General features: G+C 35.3%; 1 protein-coding gene across 4 annotated transcripts in view; it reads left to right on the top strand.

Moving 5' to 3' along the window:
* LOC149541921 (callose synthase 9-like) overlaps positions 1-26,247 on the top strand; it is a 185,758-nt gene that overhangs the window by 123,324 nt on the left and 36,187 nt on the right. For all 4 annotated transcript variants that reach the window (XM_089796976.1, XM_089796977.1, XM_089796978.1 and 1 more), the window contains exons 29-36: positions 6,153-6,250; positions 6,339-6,429; positions 6,535-6,695; positions 6,801-6,910; positions 7,351-7,485; positions 7,591-7,659; positions 7,752-7,929; positions 8,088-8,202. In XM_089796976.1, the coding sequence (XP_089653102.1) occupies positions 6,153-6,250; positions 6,339-6,429; positions 6,535-6,695; positions 6,801-6,910; positions 7,351-7,485; positions 7,591-7,659; positions 7,752-7,929; positions 8,088-8,202 (957 nt within the window). The remainder of the gene's footprint in view (positions 1-6,152; positions 6,251-6,338; positions 6,430-6,534; positions 6,696-6,800; positions 6,911-7,350; positions 7,486-7,590; positions 7,660-7,751; positions 7,930-8,087; positions 8,203-26,247) is intronic.

Here is a 26,247-nt window from a genome sequence, read left to right on the forward strand (position 1 = left end):
CTCCTTTCTTGGTAAGATTTGTCAAAGGTGCGGCAATTCGTGAGAATCCCCTAACGAACGTCTTGTAAAAACCACATCAACCAAAGAACCCCTTAAGCTGTGTGAGGTTTGTGGGAGTAGGCCAATCCACAATAGCTCTAATCTTTTCAGGATCAACCCGAACACCATCGACACTAAAGATATGCCCAAGGTAATGGAGCTCGATCATGCCAAACTTGCATTTTGATTCCTTGGCATACAATGGCTCTTCATCTAGAATGGATAACACCTCCAGATGCTGCAAGTGCTCCTCCTAAGTCTTACTGAAGACCAAGATGTCATCAAAGAAGACCAAGACAAATCTCCTCAATTGCCCCTTGAACACCTGGTTCATACAACTCTTAAATGTGGCAAGTGCATTGGTTAGCCCAAATGGCATAACCATAAACTCGAATTGTGGCCATAGTGACATTGAAAGGTTATCTTCTTGATGTCCTCTGCTCTCATCTTGATTTGGTGGTATCTAGATTGTAAATCGATTTTGGTGAAGAAGCGTGCACCATGCAACTCATCAATCAGCTCATCAATTCTAGTAATGGGATACTTATTTTTAATTGTTTTCTTATTCAGTGCCCTATAATCGATGCACATGTGCAATCTCATCCTTCTTCACTAGAACTACTGCTAAAGCAAAAGGGCTTTTGCTAGACTTGATGTGCCGCATCTCCAATAGTTCCTTAATTGCCTTTTCTATCTCATCATTGTGTTTCTTAGGACGACGATAGAGGGTAATCAAGACCGGTTTGGCTCCCTCCTCGAGCTCAATATAATGCTCTACTCCTCTGTCAGGAGGAAGTTCGTGTGGGATACTGCCAAATACTTTGACATGCTTGTCAAGTATCTCCTGGATATTTGGTAGATGACTCTTTATCTGTGGCTCTTGTGGAGCTGGCATAATGAAACATTTTGTTGCCCACTCTGTCGTTATGCTGAAAAAGTCTTTGCATTCTCATTAGCGAGACTACTCTGCAACTCCCATCCGAAAGTCCTCTAAGTACAAGAATTCTTCTGTCATGCTGGAATCTCATCTTCAATTTTGCTAGGTTGAGTGTGAACTCAACTAGTGAGGCCATCCATGTCATGTCGAGGATGACATCATAGTCTTCCATGTCTACTATATAGAACTCATCCTCCAACTCATAGCCATCTCCAAACCTGATGTGAAGATTAGATATCTTCCGAGTGCATAATAATTTGTCACCATTAGCTTCCATTACTCTAAACCCAACATGTTCCTCAGTTTGTAAACCTCTTGTGGCTACCAGCCGTGCATCTATGCAGTTATGTGTAGCCCCAGTTTCAATGAGAGAGATTACTTTCTACCGTTGGATAGTTCCCCTGACCCTAAATGTGATCGCCTTTTTAGCCCCTATCAATCGTGCCAATGACCTATCATCCTTAGAAATGATATTCTCCTCTGGAGTGCTACTGTCATCCGAATCAGAGTGCTAATCCTCCCCCTCTGACTATGACTCCTCTACTGAAAAATACTCCATTTGATTTGCCTTAGCCTTGAGAGGACACTTATGAGATAAGCCCCAAGGCTTTCTACAATGAAAACACAACTTCTTCCTCCTCAACTCATTCAAGGTGTCATTATCCAACTTCCTATTATCCCCTTTCGGCTGTACATCCTGGTAAAAAGGTTTTTTGTCCTTATGCCTATCCTTCTTCATATGTGAATCCCTAGGCTGAGCTCTGCTCTTAAAAGAAGGTGCTAAGTCACGAGCTTTCTTAGTGGCCTCATGTAATGTAGCTGTGTCATGCCCTTTGACTCGACCCCTTAAGGGATCTAAGAGTCCATCCATAAATAGCACTACTAATCTCCTTTCTAAAATATTTGTAACCAACACAACTAACCTTTGAAATTCATTGATGTATGTCTTAATTGATCCCCACTGCTTGTGTCGTGCTAGCTCTTTAAGCTATAACTCGGGATCTTTGGTGTCAAATCTCTCTATGAGTCTCTTAGTGAACTCTTTGTAAGATGTGATTTGATTAGGCCCCAAGGTTACCATACCATGGTGCAACCACTCATGCGTTGGACCATCCAAATGAATAGCCACATACTTGATAGCCTCCTCAGGCATAGGACTCAGCTGGAAGTATGTATCTACCTTCTGCACCCAAGCTCGTGTAGTCATCCTCCCTGAAGCATTATAGTAAGGTAAAGAAAGTTTTCCAATTTTCTTTCTTAGCTCAAAGTTTTGATTCCTCTCCTGCTCTAGGCATGTGCCTCATCCTCAAGTCCATATGATCTTTGAGAGAAATATCTGCTTGAAACTCCTGTCCACTAGCCTCCCAGTCTGTCCTGAACTGATCCTGTAACTCGGTAATTTGCGGTTTGTTTACTGGTTGAATTGGATCTTTGGGTAGGAAGGTGGATAAAAGAGGTCTCGAGCTTACTGTCCGAGTTGGGCGAAGTTATCAACCTCATTCCCATTGTTGCCATGTCCATTATTATTACCGTTAATGTTATTCTCAGGACCATTCTTGTTGCCTCGGCCTCCATTATTATCATTGCCCCCATTTCCATTGTTTGCATTACCTGGATTAATATTGACGCTCATCTGTCTAGCCATAAGCTGTAACATCATATCCATTCGCCTATTCTGCTTGTGTTGCAAACGCTGCCCCTCCTCTAACGTACCCAATAACCGTTTGAACATTACCTCCTCCTGATTTGGACCGGCATTCCTGCCTCCAACTAGTCTTGTATTCTTGTCATCTTAGTCACCCATACTGCTGTCTTGTTCAAAGAATATCTCCTCTATGTCTGTATGACTGGATTCTATGTCCACTTGTGCGGATGAGATAGATTGCTCACTCTGTGAGTCCTAATCTGGTATGGAAGAAGTTAATGGCCCTTGTTGCATGCTCAAACATACATTCTTAACTTGTTTTATTTTTGACTTTAGTGTTTTGACACTTCGTCAAACACTTTTCCTCTATCAGTTTGTTCCAAAGTCCCTGTAAGGCTTCCGCAGGATGGCAAGACTTAAAGCTCTGATACCACTGTAATGGATACCCTCAAAATCTGCTTACAAGTATTCACAGCTATATGATAATATTATCAAACACCTAGCTTGTAGTCGTTACTTTTCCGTTATGTGCTACTACCCTTATGGCTCTAAAAGGTTTGTCTATATTGTATTGTATTTGGCATGTCACATAAATATAGGAATTGGAAAAGCATAACATGTATCATAGAAATAACCAACACATTATAACATGTATCACGGCGATTCATGCGATTCACGCGATTCGGCGATTCGATTCAAGCCAAACGATTTTTTGTGAATCGGTGAATCGAATCAGCGATAAAGGGTTTATGAAATAAGTTACTCACTAAATTTCAAGGGTTTTTTAAATTTTCCGATTCATGGCCGATTCGATTCCGATTCATGGCCGATTCACGATTTGATTCGGCCTTGCCGATTTCGATCCGATTTCGATTCTTGTTACTTTGATATTTATATAAATATTTTCAGGATGTTTCATATAGATTTCAACTGCATAGGACTTGTAATAAAGATTTTAGCTATATTGCCTGGTACTGATTGGTATGCATACACAAGTACCGGGTACTCGGTGGAGAGCAACATAGCTAAGGGCCTTGATTAGGATTTCTGATTTTTGTTTTAATTTTTTCATTTTCATATCGGCCTTCTGTTTATCAAGCTTCATTCAATACGTGGTCACTTTGAAATTTTGATACAATACTGATTAGAAGTAAACTATATCACTGTTCAAGTTAGAAGTTTATCATTTGCAATATGTCATTGTTATATGTTTTTTGATATTCTTGTTCATTTTAAAAGTTTGCCTTCTCTGTTAAGTATCTAAACATTTAGCATATATTATGATTATAAATATATTGCAAATCTGGAATTGAAAAGAATATATTACATCAGCAAACTTTATCATTGTTCTTGTTTCAAAAACTCATTTTCATGACTCAAATTTTTGGATTTTCTATAAACAATTAAATGATATTAAAAACAATTGACGTACCCAAGCACCCTGTCCCTATTTTGAAAATAACTGCACTTGTACCTTTTACCCAAGTATCCGTCCCTGTGCAACCTTGCATTTTAGATCGTGGGAGTTTTCAAAACATTCCAAACATGGCCACATTTCAGGATTCGGCACACCTTCAACAATGTTACCTCTCACAAGCTTTCCTGACCTTCTAGGATGAGATCAAAACTGCTATGTTCCCCCGAGTTTCTGGGACGGGGACGGCAGGGGACAGCGGGACGGGTTTCCGGGACAGCATTTTTTTTTGCCAATTTTGGGGACGGCGGGGGACGACAAATGGGGACAGCAAAAGTGACATTTTTTTTAGTTTTTTTAATTTTTTGTGTGTTAAAAAATTGGGGACGGATGCAAGTCCCCAATGAAGTTTCCGGGACGGGGACGTCCCCGTCCCCGAAACGCTGGTTTTTTTGGGGGGGACGCGTCCCCGGGGAACATAGCAAAACTGGAAATTTTCAAAAGGTTGTAATTCATTTCATCACAAATCTTTGATTTCAATCTCGTATCCTTGACTAGCTTAGCCCATCTCTCACTGATATTTTTGACAGGTTCGACTACCCCGATAGGCCAAAATTTCCCAAACTCATCTCTTTGACCTGGAAACTCAAAAATTACTACCACCTAAGACCACCTAAAAGCATCTGAGACCGCTAGTCCTACTGCTATTGCAAAAAGAAGGGGTTCCCATTTGCAGTGGGGTAATGTTGTGAAAACCTCACAACAAGTGGGTAGATAAAATGTAGTCTTATGTATAGTTATATTGTGTTTGGTGATTATGAGTTTTATTAAAATTCTACATACATATGGTGATGTAGAATCAAAATGCTGTACTTGGATAAAGTGCACAATGTCATCTACAAAATACCGATATGCATTGTCAAAAGAGAAATAATAATTACCAGAGTTTATTTCTGCCTTTCTCTGTAGTGGAAAGGGAATTATGCAAAAATTAAGTATTAATAGAAAATTTCAAAATACGCTGAAATTAAGAAATACTTGGAGAATTTATGATTGAGTTTGCATAGTTTACTTCTCACCATCTCTTGTAAAATAAATATTGCTGGGCACCAATATACTTTTCAGGGGGAAGCTTTTGGGAAAACAAGTTCTGCTTGAACAACTAACAATATATCTGATATGACTTGTCCCATTCAAGCGACACAGGCTACTAATATACCACAATGCAACTACAGTGGGCTGTATAGTAGAAAATATCAATTTGTCCAACAAGCCATGGTCTAGTGCACAACTCTTTGATTTCCCCTATAGAGATAAATGCAGTAGTATTATAAGCTTTTATAAAATAAGGCGATCCTTTGAAGTAGTTGTTGACATTTTATTTCTGTATGCATCCCTTTTAAATTTACAATAATGTTTTTACTTTTTTGTTGGGACTTCGTTGGCATATCCTCTGATTCCATCATTAAGTTCCTATGCTTATTTGGTACTTGGATTGCCATGGGGTCACCCAGGCACACATCATTATCAGTTATTCAAAGGGGAGTTGTGGTTTAGTTTATTGGCTGCACATGGTTGTGTTTACCTTAGTATTACATGAGTATTTTTAAGATTTTCATTGTTAAAAGCTGACATGTAATTCGTGTCTCTCCCTATTTATTGCATGCAGATAAGTCATGGTTATTTCTTTATGTGAGTTTTTTAATGCACAGGACATCAAGGATCTCCTTTGTCTTATTCATTTCTTAATATTTTTCTTTGTTCTACTCCACAATGTATATTCGTTGGTTCCATGTAGAATGAGTTTAACAAATGAGTTATCAAACTACATTCATGTGTGTTTGTAGGCTAGCTTATAAGAAGTAATATATTTATTTGTTGTTGCTTCCTTTGATTGTGTGCTATTTGGTAGAAGCATGCCTGTACTGTGGTTGAATAAAATTATTTCTTCATAATACATACATTTTTGGCTCAGAATACTTCACTTTCCTTAAACCTTGATTTTCCCAAGAAAATGAGAGCATGGTGTCGATCTTTCTTTTTCAACAAATACGATGTACTTGATTCTGAATTTTTGGATATCATGATTGTGGATTACAAATTAAGTTGTGTTACAGATACATGATGAGACACCTGATTCAGCAAAGGGTGCTGTTAAAGCAGTTCAAGACCTTTATGACGTTGTCACACATGATATTTTATCTTATAATATAAGGTACTTTTGTAGTAATTGAAATTAAAATTTTTCTAGCTTGACAACATAATTTAGAGTTACTTCTGAAGTCTTTTTGTTGAATGCTCAGAGAGCACTATGATACGTGGAGAACACTGGCACAAGCAAGGCATGAGGGTCGACTCTTCTCGAAGCTTGAATGGCCTAAGGATGTGGAACATGTATGCTCGTGGTTGTATCTTATGTTGATATGTTTAATTTGAACTTGATTGATTATTTGGCAAAATTTTGTCGAAAGTATTAAGTTAGTGCAACCTAAAATGCAGAGGGAAAATATCAAGCGGCTCCATTCACTTCTAACTATCAAGGACTCTGCTGCTAGCATTCCAAAGAACCTTGAAGCAAGACGTCGATTAGAATTTTTTACAAATTCACTGTTTATGAAAATGGCATCGGCAAGACCTGTGAGGGAGATGCTTTCATTTAGGTGAACTGATTTAGCTTTATTACACGTTATGCTTAGAAGGCAATTCTTCGCTACTTTTATATGACTGATATTGCAATCTGAGAATCGGAATTGTTCACAATGCAGTGTGTTTACACCATACTACAGTGAGACTGTGATGTACAGTATGAATGATTTACAAAAAGAGAATGAAGATGGAATCACAATACTTTTCTACCTCCAGAAAATATTTCCAGGTATTTACTTGTGTGATAGATAGTGCAGAGGGTTTTACATTTTTTTTCATAGTTATTGTTGATTATTTCAGAACTAGATATTAATTCTCTTCACATTATTATAGTGCTAATTGTGTACGAGTATGTGCTTGTCTTAGATTGATCAATTTTAAGTTCAACAAATAAGTTCAATCCAATGGGTTTTTCTCAAGTTAGTTTTTATTATACTCTACACATGGTTTGGGAATGAAAACATTTTTATTTGAGATTGCTACCACATTTTGAAGAAATATCAGAGAAAACTTATCTGATTTTTCTCCCCCATTGTTTATCTTTCTATCTTAGTCATACATAATTATGAATTGAACTAACAGAATATGTGATGGTGTCCTAGGAACAAGTATCTTGAAAGTTCAATGCATAAATCTGAGAAGATAATTGTCACCTTAAATTCATTTCAGATGAGTGGAAAAACTTTCTGGAACGTATTGGGCGAAAACCAGATGTGCTGGAGTCAGATCTCCAAACAAATGACAGTGATCTTTTGGAATTGCGGTTATGGGCATCCTATCGAGGCCAAACATTAGCTAGAACTGGTAAACCTTATGCTGTGCATGTGTTATTTTGGCAATCAATCGTACATTTAAGAATTCCCTTTTCATAACAGCTTTTTATCTTTTGTGTTATATACTGAGGTGCAGTTAGGGGTATGATGTACTACAGAAAAGCCCTTGTATTACAGAGCTACATTGAAAGACCAGAACATCATGGTAATGATTGTTTTTGAAATTTTCGGCTAATTCTTTATCAGGGCTAATTAATTAGGAATAATTTTAAAAAAAAATCTCTGTGAATGTTACAGACCTGGAGGATGGACTTTCTAGGTCTGACATAGAAAGTACACATGGATATGAGTTATCAAGGGAAGCACGAGCACAAGCAGATTTAAAGTTCACCTATGTTGTAACATGTCAAATCTATGGAAAACAGAAACAGGAAGGCAAGCCAGAGGCTGCTGACATTGCACTATTGATGCAGAGGTAATATTGCAGTTTATTAAGAGATTAATGAAACATATATATTTAAATATTTTGCATAAGATAAAATATGCACTTTTTGTCTTATACAAACAGAAGGGTTAGGTCAGATGAGTTTTGTTTGATCATTTTAATACTGAAATTTATGTTGTGTTGTACAGGAACGAAGCACTCAGGGTTGCTTTTATTGATGTTGTTGAGACACTCAAGGATGGAAAAATATTCAAAGAGTTCTATTCAAAATTAGTAAAAGCTGATGTGCAAGGGAAAGACACGGTGAGTGAGACATTCGGAATCCTGATAACATCTTATATTGATGATTTACTAGAGGAAAAGTGGGTGTGTTGTTCATCCTCATAAAATACATTGTGATAGAACAATACCAGATGACAGTGGTAGTGCTACTAGCTTATTATATGTTATAGAGTGTTTGGACTTGTTGGATGTATTTGTTCATACACCTGATCCTCTTTTTAGAGTTTTATTAGGGTTAGAAAATGTTTGGAATTAATAATTAATAATGATGATTGTGGTAATAGAGATATTTTCTTTATATGTGTTCAAATAGGAATAGGCAGCATAGATGTGATCTTTGATGACTAGGATAAAGGAAATATAGGCCATTTATTTAATATGATTCTTTGGAATTTTCCAAAGCTAAGGTAAGATCCCTGGAGAGACTTTATTAATTATTACATATATTCTATGATGTGCATTGGTTAAATGGGACTAGATAATAGAAGGGCAGGGGCTCATGATCGATTTAAAATTGAGTAGATAGAAAGTCTAATGTTTGAATTTCAGCTTGAATATCAGACATTGTAGCTGCAAAATATTGAACACTCAACCTAATACAGAAAACCATACCAAATGTATGACAAGGAGAATCATCAAGATGCAATCAAGTTTTTTTGAACTGAAGTAAACTCAAAAGTTTAAAATATTTGAGTGATAGGCAGACCTTTAGGAAGGCGCTTTCAAATTCTATAGATCAATGGAAAGCTATGCGACAAGTCCATGGATTGGCGTGTTTTCGGTAATGATGAATCATGACATCATGACAGTTTTGTAGTGCACGCATGCACGCACACACACACACACACACACACACACTATATATATATATATATATATATATAGAATTGCATTGGAAATTATGTTGGCTTTTGTTAGACATGACCCATGGGTAGTCTTATAGAGACAAAGCAGAATATACGAATATTTCATTAATATATATATATTGAATTGCATTGGAATTATGTGTGACTTTTGTTAGGCATGACCCATGGTCAGTCTTATGGAGACAAACTGGAATATAAGAATATTTCATTCCATAGATGATGTAAACCTGGAATGACACATGATATACTTATGTAAAAGGAATAGTTACATAATTTAAGAAATGCATATATATTATCATGTTTAATATTAATTTACCGTTATAATGACACATACAATAAAATATGCATAACAACATAAAAATATAGTTCATAACTTTAATCTAAAATGCAAGTTTAAATTAATCTGAAGACTAATACTCAAGACTAATAATAGAAATATAACATAGAAAACAATTAACAACAAAAGAATATAAAATCAATAGAAACAGAGGGTACTATGACCAAATAAATTAATATAATATCAAGAAAATATTAAATCTTTGTGACAATTATAGAATAAATATAAGTTGGAACTATGAATCCTGATGTTAATGGGTATGCATTATATTCAGTTCTTACTACGAATTTATTTTTAATCCTATGTTAAACTTAAATTAAAAGCAAAAATTGTGATTAGCTAGCAACCCCCAAGCTTTTCTGCTATTGATATAGGCCTTAGATCATTATTGCTAGTAGCTGGAATAATGCAGGGCTTGTCAATTGAGTGCTAAAGTCAGTGTAATGTTTTCATTTTAGCTCATCATGACCATGGTTTGTGGTTTGGTTTAGCCTATCAGTGGCCCTCATAGGCTAAATCAATTGGTTAGAGGGTCCCATTTGGTAGTGCAGGATGCTTATTTCATTCCTGAGGCCAGCAGTGTTTAGGATTGCTCTTGGGTTGCTTTAGTTTGGCACACTTACTATTTATAGTAAGTCAATTATCCAATGTTTCATTATTTTGGTAGGGCACTCGGACCGGCCTCAATTGCACTGACACCTTGGCACCATTGATCAGGTATTCATGAATTTACTAATTATATTAAGTCAATGGTTGATAGAGAGGGACCATTGAGACGGATCCTTACTATTTTTAGTGAGGTAGTTGGCCATGCAGTGGAAACAGTGGTTGACCTATAGGTTGAGATAAGACATTAAAAATGAGTAAACAATTAGATATTAATTATGAAGTCAGTTATAGTGGTTACTCTATAATTTTTTTATTTTTTATTTTTGGCTCAATAAACTTCTTAAAGCCTTTGATTATATTTTATTAATAAAAGGTTTTTACATATCCTCCGTTCTAACAGGCACTGGTAGGAAAGAATGGAGAAGAAAACCTCTAGTTTTGCTCGGGACAAAAGTCTTGATTCATACATAATTTAGAGGGGCATACCCCTGCTTATAAAATAGAAAATGATCCTTGATAGGATCTCAATGTTTTAAAATTCATGTTTCAGTTACGTTATAATCCTTTATTTAGGATATTCATTACATATACAAGTGTGTTGTCATTTTGATAAGCTTTAATGTGTTGATCTGTTTGGATTGGGTGGTTGCTAGAATGCTTTCTCCATCTTTATCCTTGTCTTGCATCCACAAACAAAGAGACCAAAGACTTCTAGGAGAAACAAGAATGTTAGAAGTTAAAATAGGAGAAGGGTGGGGGAGAGCTAGAAAAATAGGAACACAAAGAAAAGGATAAAAGGAAAACAAGGAAGAGAAAACAGGGATAAGGAAACTAAAAACCACAAACCCATGGTACGAACCTTGATAGCATGGAAGAGGCTAATAATGGTCTCCATGATCTCAAGTAGGGGAGACGTTTCAAAGTGTAATAAGGCGGGAAGTCGAAACATATGGCAATATAAACAAGAAAGCTAGGGTTTGTAAGAAAGTTCGAGAAGACATTATGGTAGAGTATGCCAGCATTTGTTGCAAAATATATAAGTATTAAAAGGGATTGGTAAAGCATTAGTCATGTGATATATCAAAATAAGAATGTTAAATTTAAATGAGTTCTGTGAGTAGATACAAAAAACTAACTCAAAGTGATCTGATAGGATGGTAGAGATAATCAACCTTAATATCAATCAGAATGCAAAATTTAATTGTAAAGATAGCTGAGGGAAATAAAGGGGAAAAAACCTGTGTAATTATGTGTAATTATGTGCATATCCATATAAGCATGTAGATATATATATATGTGTGTGTGTGTGTGTGTGTATTTATATGCCTATATGTATGTATTTATATGTGCATAAGTAATTAGGAGTAAGATAACAGAAAAAAGTGGTAAAAACTTGTAAATTTATGAACCTATCTATATCAGCATGTAGACATAAATACATATATGTATTTATGTTTAAATATATACATACATGTAAATTTGCCTATATGTATGTATTAATATGTTCATAAGTAAACAGAAGTAAGATAACAGAAATAGAGGGGTAAAGACTTGTATATTTATGTGCATATCCATATAATCATGCACACACACACACCTGCACGCGCGCACGCACCCGCACGCACGCACACACACACACACACATGTAAATATGCCTATATGTATGTATTTATATGTGCTTAAGTATACAGGATTAAGAAAGGGAGGAATAACTTTATCAGGGATAGGTAAAAGGGGTTATTGGATTCGTGTTTATTTATGATCGCTATTTAAATTGAGAATTCATTTTTAGGATTGGTAAGTAGGATTTCATTTCCATCTGTACCTTCATTGCCAAGTGTGTCAGCTATGATTTTACCATCTCTGTAGATATGTTGTATGATTACTTCATCGATTTTGTCAAGTTTTTTGGCTACTTCTTTTAGTTTAGAGTTTATTTCCCAATTAGGTGTGTTATGCTTTCTTAATGCATTCAATATTTCTTTGGGAATCTCCTTCTATAATTAGTTTTTTAATAATTAGCTTGTTGCAGAAAGTGAGACCTTGTTTCAAGTTCGGCAATTTTGTTGGATGTTGTACCTAGGGCTTTAGCTCTTTTAATGAGCCATTCATCTAAGTGGTTTCTAAGAATGAAACCAATTCTTGCTGTCCTTGGGTTTCCTTGGGAAGCTCCATCAAAATTGAGCTTTATCCAACTTTGAGGAGGCAGCTCCCAATGGCATTCCTTTCTAGCTATATTATTCTTCTTTTTGTAATACAAGGGTGGGTTGATAAAGTGAGGCCAATTCTTTTTAATTTTTGCATCCCATGCTGAGAATGAACCTTCTTCCTTAGATATGTTTCTAAGATGGTTGTTCATGACTTCTCTTATGCAAGTCTCAATTTTGTTAACTAATTGGGGGATGGACATCTCAGAGTTGTTAAAGATTCTTTTGTTTCTTTTTTTCCATTTTTTCCAAGCCATAATGGCAGGGACAATATTCCATATCTTGTCAAATACATTTCCATCCCTATTTTTGGGCCAGCCGAGGATGTGATCCTTCCAGTCTTTAGGAAGTGGAGGGGTCCAGTTTAGTTTCTCTTTTATCCAATACCAATATTCTTGAGAGAAGCTACATTGGTATAAAAGATGTTCAACCATTTCTGAATCTTTTTTGCAGAGGGCACACCTTGATGGGCCTTCAAAGCCCATTTTCCTAATTCTATTAGCTGTAAGGATATTGTTTTGGACGACCTAGGTCCTTTGGGAGAATTGCTGAATCCCAACAAAGATTCATTGGAATGCTAATTTCTTCCCACCTTTGAGAATTGAGGATCAATTTGTAGCCTTCTTTTACTTTATAAGCGCCATCATTTGGTGCTGCCCATATTAAGTTGTCATCATTGTTGTGTAATTTAATGTTTCGGTTTTGGAGTATTCCTTCGAGTTTAACTTGATATTTGATCGGAAGGTTAAGTTTTGATAGGGATTTCCATTTCCAAGGAGTATCATCATTAGATGGGTCATATTCCACGTAATCTACTACCTTCATTCCCCATCTTGCAATTAAGATATTTTAAAAAATGATTAGAGAAGTTATAGGAGTCTAATCGAGGAAGTCTGTTCCAAGAGTCCTCCCAAAAGAGGGCTTTGTCACCTTCTCCTAATTCCGAGGTTGCATATTTGGATATAAGAGGACGACATTTTGTTAAAAAGTTCCACAACGCTAACCCTTTCGGAGGTTCTTTGGTTCAAAGGAGTGAAGTGTAGTCTTTAGGATTAAGGTATTTGTTAAAGAGGTTTTTTGCCCATTTGTTTTCTCTTTCCTGTAGCATATGCCAGACTTGTTTTGCCCCTAAGGCTTCGTTCTGCCATTCTAAATTCTTAACCCCTAACCCTCCAACATTCTTAGGTTTGCATATTATCTCCCATCGGATTAATTCTGCTTTCTTCTTGTCTTCTGTTCCTTTCCATAAAATTTTTCTTAGTTTTGATTCAATTTTCTTATTAATGTTTTTGGGTATTTGAAGGCATGATAATTGGTATGTGGGTAGAGATCTAAGAACTGCTTTAATTTTGGTAGTTCTACTTGCTTTTGTAAGCCATTTGCCATTCCAAGTTTTAGTTTGTTTGTCGATCCTTTCTATAATGTTTTGCCAACCTAGGTTCTGTTTAGTTTCAGTGTCAAGATAGATTCCAAGGTATTTGCATGTGAATTTCCCTTTCTTGAAGCCTAATAGATTACAGATATAGTCTTCTTGTTCTTTTGGTGTGTTGAGGAAGAAGATTTCCGATTTCTTTGAGTTGATCATTTGTCCTGATGCTTTTGTGTATTTGTCAATAATTGTCTTATAGTTTTTGGCTTCATTAACTGTACTGAGTCCAACAAGAATAGTGTCGTCTGCAAATTGTTGATGTGTTGTATTTTCAATATTGTCAGCTACCGGTATTCCATGAATTTTAGTTTGGTTTTGGACTTGCTTAATTCTTCTTCCTAAGGTCTTTGACATGATGATAAAGAGAAAAGGGGAAATGTAATGGGCACCCCTGAATGTCCCAAAACTAAACCAAATTGCTGAAAGGAATTATGTCAAACAGTTTGCATTCAACTACTTAAAACCCCTTATAACTCTGGAAATCAAACGTTTATTTGTTTGTTGTGTTTCGTGCATGGAATTGGTACCATACAACATAAACAAGAAAGAAACTACAACAATATGCAAAGTGGAAATGAACTGCTGCTAATAAAATGTTATTTTCAGAATTCATAAAACCAAATACATGGCAGATTTATCAACTCACTAATTACTTCAGCAATATTGTCATAATACTCCAGCCCATGCTTACGAACTTGCTGCTACAATACTTTGTCCTTCAATCAGTCCACTACCTTCATAATACCATTCCCTCCAAGTGGCATAAGCGTCGGACAAGTAGTGAAGAAGATATGAGCAAAATATCAAATCTGCCTGTAGCCGGAAATGCAACTAAACTGCCTGATAATGAAGCCAATAAGAAAGAATTCCAAAGGCCAAACCCCAAGGGAATGACGTCTAGAATGTTACAAGAGAGGATAGACGTCCTCAAATGCCAAGAACAAAGCTGCAACTCACACACCAATTTCTTCTCATATTCAACCTGTCTAATGAAGCTACAAATGCTTCCTTTTATTCTATTCCCACGGGTCCGCTCAACTCATATGGGCAATGTGGGATAAAGATGTGTAATATAAAACATATATTAAAATACCCCTTATGTCTCCCTTGGGTACACATCACCATAAAATAAATATTAAAGTAACACTTTAATATTTTACAATTAAATTAGACGTTACTTTAATAAAACTTCAGGCATTAAAATGTATTAGCAATCGGACTCCGAATAATGCGAGTGATAGCTCATCGGAAAGCTCTCACCGAGGAGTATCGAATCCAATCACCAAAATTGACCTGCACTGTGTCCTGCCGACTTACTAAAAATAGTAAGTATGCCTGAAACTGAGTAAATCAACTTCGTTTTGGCCCAAACTGGAAATGACTAGGCCAAAACACTCCAAGATCCCATTAAACCCTTCGTTAGCCCTCGGGACCATGTAGAACAAGGCTAACACACACACACTTGGTCAACTGCTAAAATGGGGACATTACAGGATATGGGGTCCCCTTGTCGGATACCTCTAGAAGTGCTAAAGAAACCTTCATGTGTACCATTTATAAGGAGAATTTAGGGGTTGAGATACATTGATAAATGAGGTTGATCCATTGATGCGAGAAGCCAAAGGCTTCAAGTGTTTTACACAAGAACCTCCAATCAATTTTATCATAGGCTTTTTGTACATCTAATTTTAAGAACATACAAGCTTCTTTGTTTTTTTTTGGCTGAGTGGATTGTTTCTTATATAATCAAAATTCCATCTATTATAGATCTTTTGGGGACAAACCTTGTTTGTTCTTCTGAGATCAATCTGGGTAAGAAGATTTTCAGACGGGTTGCTAGAACTTTGGATAGGATTTTGTATAATGTGTTACATAGGGCAATAGGTCTGAAGTCTCCAGGTTCTTCTGCATTCCTTGTTTTAGGGATAAGTGTGAGAAATGTGTGGTTGATCTCTTTGAGGATAGCCCCACCATTTCTAGTTGCCTCGATTGCTGCCCATAGCTCTTCCCCTATGATGTCCCAACATCTTTGGTAAAAGAAAACTTGGAAGCCATTTGGTCCCGGGGATTTGTCCATGTTTAAGCTAAAGAGAGCAGTTTTAATTTCTAACAAGGTAAAAGACTTGTTGAGGAGTTTATTGTCCTCTTTTGTTATGATTTTGGGAATAGCTTGGAGCATTTTATTTTGGGCTTCAAGGTGTGTAGAGTCATAGTTGTTGAGAATATTTTGGAAGTAATTTACTAATTCTTCCGTTATTTTAGTTGGATCTATTTCCTTGTTACCTTCTTTATTTTTAATATTTGTTATATTTTTGAGGTTTCGATTTTGAATTCTGTTATTATGAAAAAAATTGGTATTTCTGTCACCTTCTAGCCATTTTTCTCCTGACTTTTGTCTCCAAAATACTTCCTCCTTAGCTAGTATATCTTCCTGTTTTGTCATTAGTTCTTTTTCTTACATATATTATTCATTATTCATTCCATTTTTTATTACTTCGTTATTCAGGTTTTTTAATTCTTCTTCTAAGTCAAGTTTTAGTCTAAATATATTGTTGAACTGTGTTTTATTCCAGCTTACAATTTTCCTTTTGAGAATTTTCATTTTTGTAACAAAGCAGAACATTTTTGAGCCTTGGATCTGTTCTTCGTTCCTCCATTTTTTAATGTTTTCCATAAATGTCATATCTAAAACCACATTTTTTTGCATTTGAAGGAATTTTTGATAGGTTTTTTAAGTTCTAAGATATTAAGTGTTATAGGAAAGTGATCCGAACCTAATATTGGAAGTATCTCTGCCTTGATTTCCATGTTGAAATTGCTTAGGTCTCCTTTAAATAGGAATCTATCTAGTCTTTCTGCAATATAGTTGAAATCTTTCCTTCTGTTGTTCTAGGTGTATATTCCGTTTTTTGTAGGGATGTCTGCAAGCATATTGCTCTCTGCCCAATTTTTAAATTCTTTTGTGACTTGTGAGATAGTCTGTATTCCCCCATACTTTTCTTCTCTTGACATAATAGCATTAAAGTCACCTCCTATGAAGATTGTCATTTCTTGGTAATTGTTGATAAAGGAACTGATTTCTTTCCAAATTGTAAATTTTCCCAGAGTAAGAGTGGGGCCATATATGTTGATAAGTATGAATTCTAGATGATTTTTTAGACTTGCTACTCTACAACTTATGCAATTAGTGTTTTTGTTAATTACTCTCAGGTCCACTTTTGTTGGGTTCCAAATCATCCCTAATCCATCGGAGGCTCTTGTTGATTCTTTAAATTCTGTTTTCCACTGTCTTAATTTTAATCCCATCTTGTTACTTTCTTCTGTATCTAATTTGGTTTCCTGAATCAATATGATTTCTGATTCAGACGCTATTAACTTTTGTTTTAATAAGCGTTTTTTGCTAGAGGCATTTAAGCCTCTAGCATTCCATGTGGTTATCTTTATTGAGATCTTCCTCTTCCCAAAGTGTAAAATATCATTGATTTTTTTCTATTCTTTAGCTTGGCCTACTACTTCCCTTAGCTCCTTAAGGGATTTCCTTCCTCTTTTTATCTTTTGCTTACCACATCTAGGTGTTTTGATGCCTTCTTGGTTAATTGAGATTCCGAGTAGTTCTGGGTTGATCTACATGCTATTTTCTTCAATCTTCTCTGTGTCAAGGTTCAAAATTAAATTAATGAGATGATTAGTAGTTGTTTCTTCCTGTATTTTTGCATACTGTTCATCTTTCTCTATTTTTGTTCGTTCTTCTGAACTTCTTATTGGGTTATCTTCTATGATTCCAAATTCTTCTCAGTTTTGCAGGATTGGATTACAACCCTCTCTTAGGTCGTTTGCTTATTTGTTTGAATGCTCTGTTTCCTTGAAGATTGTCTCAATTTCTGGTGGGCACACTGGTTCCTCAGTTTTCCCATCTTCTGCCATACTGTTCTCTTTCCATTCTGTTGCAAATATATCTTTTCCATTTGTTGGTGTCTGCCAAAATTTATGGCTCTTCTTTTTGGTTTTCTTGCAAATTGTAATGTTACTCCATTGCTCAGAATCTGCTGCTGGTAAAGTAACCAAATGATTGAGTTCTATTGAATTAGGAATTTCTGAGTCATTCTGAATTTCTATATATCTTTCTTTTTTTGGTTGCTCATCTCTAAGTTTGCTTGCCGTATCATCCTTTTCCTCATCTTTTTCTCTGTCCTCAATGATTGCTGTTTTATATTCTTCCTCCAACATTCTATACGTGATGTTTGAATGTTCCATGTGCATTTGTTCTATTATGGCTTGCAAGTCATCTATATCGCTCTGTAAGCGGATGATCTCATGCTTTAGTGAGTTAAGCTTTTTCTTGTTAACTTATATTTCTTCAATGTTAACTTTGCATTCTTTACACTTTTTAAGAGTTGAGTGGATGGTAAGGCTTTTCTTGGAGCTTTTAGCTTGTTCTAGTTCCATATTTACTTCAAAATTTTTCAATACCATCCCTTCCTGAGTTTTAACTTGCAGGACCGATGTATTTTCTTCTGCTGATTCCTTTACTCTCTTTGTCCGAGTATACATTTTCCTGGGAGCTGTAATATCTGACCTTGCTCCTTTTTTATCATTAATGTAGCTGAGAGTTTCCTTTGTATTCGTGGCTTTACATCCAATTTCTAAGTTAGGCACTAAGATACCAGAAATCTCTCCCTCATATAAGGAAAATTCCAAAGTATAAATAGATCTATTGGTGATTAATTTTCTGAATATAGATTCACTAGGTTTTGAATCTGTTTCAACCAAGAATTTTATGTTGCTTGCTTTATAGTAATCCCCATTAGCTTGCCAATAGAGTTTTCTATTTTACTTAGGGTTTAAGATGTTTGATCTTTGGTGGGAAGTTTTTACTTTCTAACCAGAATGAGGTTTTGTTAATTTTTGCTTCAGACTAGTTAGGTTCCCATGCTATGAAACTGAGAAACCATTAAAGTAGCAGTGAGTGGTATTCATTAATAGATTTCTAGAGAAATTGGATTTACAGAGTATAAACAGAGAGTTTTTTGCAAAAGCACAGATACTTAACTATTCTTGACAAAATTTCTCAATTTTGCTTTGGAGCTTTGGGGTTTGTTTGCTAGGGCCATTCCAGAAAGTATATAATTTGTAAAGGTTCTGCTAATTCTGTGATCTTTGATCAGACTCATAAACTATCCTTGTGTGGTGAACACTGAACTTCTCTAATTCCGATGCAAGAAGGAATAATCAACTTTTGGTCTGATATTAAATGGGAGTATTTCTGCAATATAATCACTGGATATTGATCCTTGGAGGAGCAGACTGAATTGTAACTGTGTCCTCAAAAATACACCAATAACCTCCTTAAATATCAATACTAAAGTGTATGTCCCTCGAAAGGACATGTCCCTTCCTAAGTTAACAATTATAACCCATCTAGAAATCGGTGATTAGTAAGGAAAGTCATAACATTTGCTAACTAACACAATGTGTTAGATTAGTTAATTATTACCAAACAAATCCTAAGAAGTCGTCGACTCTCTAGAAGAGTATATAATTCAAAGCAACACTTATGATATTTAAGGTAAGAAGATCTAGTGTGGTCTGCACTTTCAGACCTGTATATTATTGGGTTAAATACTTAACACTCCCTCTTAACTTGATAATCATACAGAGAGATATCATATCTAGCAACATCAATACATATGAATAAGCAAGAATTAATACTCTATATTTGTCTGAATCTTCTTAGTATGTGTTATCATAGAACACATGATACAATGTCATATTACTAAACCTGTGATATGACAAATCATTGCTACTAGTGATAATATACAGGATAAATCTGAAGAGTAATTTAACTTCTTCATTTATCTAAGTTGTGAGACATAGAAACTGGTATTTCTATATCACAACAAGATCTTGAGTTTAAGATCTACCAAAATACAGGATAAACTCGAAGAATACTAAAATTCTTCCTTTATCCAAATTGTGACTCATAGACATAGCAATGTCAACATCACAATATGATTTAAAACTCATCTAGATCTTACAGTAGAACTCTACTGTTTAGCACATTATCTAAGAGATTGTCATCTCTCATAATGTCTTTTATACAATTGTTCATTATCTCAGAGATCATCACCTCTTAAATAATGAATACAAATGGTGGAGCCCATAACAGTCAATAGAATGACAAAAATAAAATTATTTTATTAATAATTTAAAGAGTACAAATGGATTACAACTCAACCATACCAAGTCTCCTCTTGAAGTGTCCTATCTTCACTCTAGATAGAGGTTTGGTGAGTATGTTTGTTGTCTGATTTGTAGTGCAAATGTATTCTAATTTTATAGAATTCGTGTCTACCATATCTCTTACATAATGTTAAGGAATTTCAATATGCTTGAACCTGTCATGAAAAATTGGATTCACTAAAAGCTTGATGGAACTCTGATTATCACAATGAATAATCGTAAGATTCATGGCTTGCCCAAATAATCCTACAAGTAACTTCCTTAGCCAGATTGCTTCTCGAGAGGCCATCACTGCTGCAATGTATTCGGCTTTTGTGGAGCTTTGAGCTATTGAAGACTACTTTCTGAATATCCAAGATATCATCGCTGATCCTAAACTAAAACATCTTGAAGTACTTTTTCTATCTTTAACATTTCCACCCCCATCTGAATTAGTGAATCCATGTAAGTCTAAGCCAACTTTCTCGTATTTGAGTCCAAAATTAAGAGTGCCTTGTAAGTATCTCATGATTTGTTTTACTGCAACTAGGTGAATCTCCTTTGGTTCACACATAAATTGACTTAAGGTATTAACTGCATAGCAAATATCCGGTCTTGTATTTACTAAGTACATAAGGGACCCAATCATCTGTTTGTAGAGAGTAGAATCTATGGAAGGTGATTCTGCTGCTGCTTCCTTAAGTTTATGTAGAGTAGTCTCCATTGGAGAAGACATAGGTTTGCAATTCCACATTCCAAATCTCTTCAAAATGTTTGACATATAGTTCACTTGATTAAGTATGATATTGTCAGAATTCTGTCGTACATCCAGTCCTAGGAAGTAATGGAGTCCCAAATCTTTCATCTCGAATTCTCTAGTTAGATCTTTCTTGCACTGATCTATGAGATGATCATTACCTGTTATTAGTAAATCATCAACATACAGTATCAAAATTACCATATCATCTTTATCTCTTTCATAATATAAATTAGGATTGGCTTCATTCTTGGAGAATCCTAAGCCGGCGAGATACTTATCAATTCTTTCATTCCAAGCCTTGGGAGTCTGTTTAAGCCCATAGAGAGCTTTCCTGAGCCTGCAAACAAAAGCGTTAGGAGCATGAGTTTCAAATCCTTTAGGTTGCTCCATATATACTTCTTTTGTAGTCTTTCCATTTAGGAATGCTGTTTTTACATCCATCTAATGTACTTTCCATCCCTTCGATACTACAATTGCTGAGACTGCTCTTACGGAGGTATATCTAGCAACAAGAGCAAAGGTTTCTTCATAATCAATCCCTTCCGTTTGATAAAATCCTCTAGCTACAAATCTAGCTTTATACTTTTCAATGCTACTATCAGCAACATGCTTTGTTTTAAATATCCACTTGGAAGAAATAATAGATTTTCCTTTAGGTCTTGGAACAATTTCTCAAACATCATTTTTCATAATAGATTGGTATTCTTCTATCACAGCTTCTTTCCAGGTTGTATGTTTAATAGCATCAGAAGGATTGGTTGGTTATAATTTGGATAAATCACTCATGTTTGCTATATATTTAGAGAATCTTTTAGGGCTTTTACTTTCTCTGATTGTTCCGGAAGGTGCAACAAAGTCTTGAGCTGCCTCTACTATTTTAATGGCCCAAAGTGGTCTTTTCTTTGAATTTTGATTTTTTTCAAAATTCATATTTTCAATTTCATTTTCAATTTCTTCTAAGTTCTCCCTCTGGGACTCAGATTCACTATTTCTTTTAGAACTAGATAAAGGAGAAGGTTCTTCAGAACTTAGGCCTCTTTTTAATGCACGATCTTCTTCAAAGATTACATCCCTACTAAGTTCAATACTTTTCTGTCCAGGTATGAAAATCCTATATGCTTTAGATTTTCACTATACGCTACAAAAATAGCTTTCCTCCTAGAGGGTTCTAACTTGGTTCTCTTTTCTTTTGGAACATGGATATATACAAGACATCCAAAAATCCTAAGATGACTTATATTAGTTTTGACATTGGTAAATACTTCAGGAGTTTTATCTCTAAGGTTAGAATGCGGGCTGCTGTTTTGAATATAAACAGCAGTACAAGAGGCTTCTGCGCAAAGGTAATATTCTAGATTTTGATAAAAAATATTGCTCTAGCAGCTTCTATAATTGTTCTATTCTTTCTTTTTGCGACCCCGTTTTGTTCTGGATTATAAGGAATAGTGTACTCCCTCTTAATCCCTGATTGTTTACAAAACCTTTTAAACAAGTCTGAGGTATATTCCCTTCTATTATCAGTTCTAAGGGTTTTAATTTTGTGTCCTGAAAGGTTTTCGGTTAATGTTTTAAATTCTTTAAACCTCTTTAGGATTTCTTCTGATTCTTTGCATTTTAAGAAGTAAATCTATGTTTTCCTAGAGAAGTCATCTATGAACAAGATATAATACCTGAATCCTCCAAGAGAAGGAACATGCATAGGTCCAAATAAATCTGAATGAATTAATTCTAATACATTATTTGTTTTTCTGGTACTGTCATGAAAAGGACTTCTGGTGTTCTTACCCAGAGCACACCCTTTGCATATAGTTGAGTGTTCTTTATTTAGTTTAGGTAACCCAATAACCATCTTTTCCATAGTTGATAAGGTTTTAAAATTTAGATGCTCTAATCTTCTGTGCCATATTTCATTTATGTCTTCAGCTTCATGAATTAAGGCTTGAATAGGTCGAATAGATTTTGTATTCAAATATCCTTTTTTCTGACCAATCAACTTCACTTTTTTGATTGAGGAGTTCTTTGCCCAAGTTAATACTTTTCCATCCACGAATGCAACATTATGCCCATCACCTTCGAGTGCTGTAATTGAGATTATATTTCTTTTAATTCCTGGTATGTAGAGTATGCCTTTGAGAAGAAGAGTATTTCTTGATTTTAGTTTCAAGGTGCAATTTCCAATTCCTTCAACGGAGTGTGTTGAATTATCACCAATGGTAGCTTCACTGTTAACCTTCTCTGCTAAGGAGTCTAGTATTTCTTTGTATCCCGTTATATGTCTAGAAGACCCACTATCAATTACCCATGCTTTATTTGAAATTTCATTTGATTGTAAGGAGTACAAAACATGGTTCTTAGGATCATAGGGATCTTCTTCCCTAATAACATTTGTACAGTTTGCTGCTTGTTTGGAATTTTTAGGACAATTAGATATGTAGTGTCTAAATTTTTTCACGTTTGAAACACTTTATTTTAGATAGATCTTTCTTGGGTTTTCCATCCTTTTGATTTCTCTTTTGCTTCTTGAAATGCTTCTTCTCGCACTTATAGGAGTATGTATTAAGAACATGAAGATCTTCATTTTTTGTTTTCAGTTCCCCTCCTTTATTTAATTTTCTGGATTCTTCTTGAAGATAATCGTTCTTAAGTCTGTTGAAGTCCGGAAGATTATGTCGTGCACTTATTCCTTGTGCAAGTGTCTCCCTTGAATCTGGTAATCCATCTATAGCCATTAGTGTTAATTCTGTGTCACTAATAATGGTTCCAATACTTGATAGTACATCTCTAATGCCGACAACCCTTAGGAAGTAAGAATTTATCGATTCTCCTTTCTTTATCTGAATGTGATTTAGTTGCCTTTTTAGTGCGAGAACCCTAGTTGCATTGTTTACCTCATATGCATTTCATAATGCATTCATCATATGAAATACAGTTTGATGTTTTGTAAGCATGGGTACGATATCATTTTTTGCTCCATCTAAAATGATTTGAATGACTTTTCTATTTCCTCTGCTCCAGATAGATTTGTGAGGTTCAATTGTAGGTTGTTTGGATGCTCCATCAACAAATTGTTTTACATCATTCTCTTCAAGAATCATCATGATTCTGAATTTCCAGGTCTCAAAGTGTTCTTTCCCATCAAACCTGTCCTCGAGTCTGATTGTGTATGCCATTGAAGATAGGAGATATTTGCTAGATATATATGAAGTTTGATAACTGAATTTTGTAGAGCCCTAGGTTTGACAACTTGGCTCTGATACCATGTAAAGTTTCTGCTAATTCTGTGATCTTTGATCAAACTTATAAACTATCTTTGTGTGGTGAACACTGAACTTCTCTAATGCTGATGCAAGAAGGAATAATCAACTTCTGATCTGATATTAAATTGGAGGATTTCTGCAATATAATCATTGGATAGTGATGCTTGGAGGAGCAGACTGAATTGTAACTGTGTGTCCTCAAAACTACACCAATAACCTCCTTAAATATCAATACTAAAGGGTATGTCCCTCAAAGGGACATGTCCCTTCCTAAGTTAACAATTATAACCCATCTAGAAATCGACGATTAGTAAGGAAAGTCATAACATTTGCTAACTAACACAATGTGTTAGATTAGTTAATTATTACCAAACAAGTCCTAAGAAGTCGCCAACTCTCTAGAAGAGTATATAATTCAAAGCAACACTTATAATATTTAAGGTAAGAAGGTCTAGTGCGGTTTGCACTTTCAGATCTGTATATTATCAGGTTAAATACTTAACATAATCCCTGTTCTTCACACTCTTTCCATCTTTCCTCTATGAACCTGTCACTTATTATCACAATATCAGAGGTATTATTAGTTCTGGACTTCGTTTCTTTTGCGGGTTTGGAATCAAACGATTCCTTGCATCTTTTGTGCGGGGGTACATAGACATTTTGGCTTTTTGCAAGTTTGTTGGTGGGTTTGCCGATCACTGGCTTTTGTTGCCGAAGCCCTAGCACCATTTTGTTGAGGGCTGAGATCTTATTTGGAGGTGGTATTGACTGATATTCGATCTCTTTCCTCATAATTTCTTTTTGATTTTTCCAATCCTTTATTCTGGTATATCGAGCTGCATTTCCCAATTTCTTGCTGGGAAGTGCTTCACTTCCTTGATTGTTTAGTGGCGGCAACTTGTTTTGTGCTTGAGTTATTCTCTTTCTTTTCGTATAAACCTCTTGCCATTAGTGATTTGAAACCCTAGAGGTTTTTGTGTTTTCTTTTGCAGAGGTGATCGCCTTTCTTTTGATTTCGTGGGCTACGACAATGTCGTTGGAATTGTTGGCAGCTGGTATTGCCTGATAGTATTTCGAAGCTATTGGAAAGTTTTAATGGCTTTCCTTCTGCTCGTTTGAAGCTTTGTTTGACTCGGATTTCTGTTGCTGTTTGTTTGGGGTTAAAAGCCACGAATTTGTTTACTTTAGGTTTTTTGGAAATTTTAGGTTTTTTGCTTTTTCGCATTTCAAATGCAGTGGAAGATTTTAGGGCAAACATTTCACATGATCTTTATAAATTCTTTATTTAACTTGTGGTTACTCTATAAAGTTATTATTTAACTTTTAGAAAATATTATTATCCATGGGGCTATTATATGTAATGCTTTCCATAAATACGCAAGCCATATCCCTAAGCTCATGTTTTGCAAGTTGGACCCAATTTTTGGATTGTGAAGCCTCTACAACTCATGTCACTCACAAGGCTTCCTAGAAATCCTTGTATCTGCTTGTCAAGTCATTCAATTTTTCCAATTCCCATGTATGAATTGGAAACATTACCCATTGATGATATCTTGACAAAATAGACTGTGTTTTCTGGACACCTCAAGTTGTAGGACAAACATTTGGATCATAATGTCAGTTTCAAAGACATGGCTGATAAAAATAAAAAATCACGTCCCTATCTATGATGGAACAATGCATTCTTCATTTGTCTTCTGGTTTCCGGCAATTTCAAATTCTTGTTAATGTTTTGTAAATGAGTCTGAGCTTTCTAAAATAGGTTTTGCAATGTTCTGATGCATTTATTAAACTATTAAACTTTGTACTTCTCTAGCACAGAGTTTTGCTGCAAGTAGGTTTTGCAATGTGAGTAATATTGCATGTTGGTTTTGAATGATATAAAATCTTAGTATTTTTTACAGATATCTCAAATGAGTAGCTAAATCCAAATGAAGCTGATACATCAGCTCCTTATTATCAGCGATATTATTCAGCCTCTTATGAGCTTTAACATCTTAAAAAAACTAAGATATCAGCAGTAGAAGTCAACAATATTGACAAAGAGTACTTATTTAATTTTTAACAGCCATGCATTCTTTTCCATTGTTTAGAGTAGTTTTGTTTATGTTGTGTTTCTTTCCATTTTTGTTCAGTTCGAAATGTTTTTCTTTAAAGGATGATTTTTGGGATTAGAAAAGGACCACTGTAAAGTCGCATTGATTTTTTTTTTTGCAACCAATAAAAACATGCTTTGAGCACAAGACATTCAAAATAATGGATACTATACTTGCATTGGTATTAGAGTTTCAATTCTACCAACTTGTGGATAGTGAATGAGAGTTTATAGCCAGAAGAGAAGAATAACCCATTCCGTTGATAGAATGGCTGCCGAATTAGAAC

Source organism: Cupressus sempervirens, chromosome 8 (genome assembly GCF_028749045.1).
Source record: "Cupressus sempervirens isolate cs-2001-9-10 chromosome 8, ASM2874904v1, whole genome shotgun sequence".
Classification (NCBI taxonomy): domain Eukaryota; kingdom Viridiplantae; phylum Streptophyta; class Pinopsida; order Cupressales; family Cupressaceae; genus Cupressus; species Cupressus sempervirens.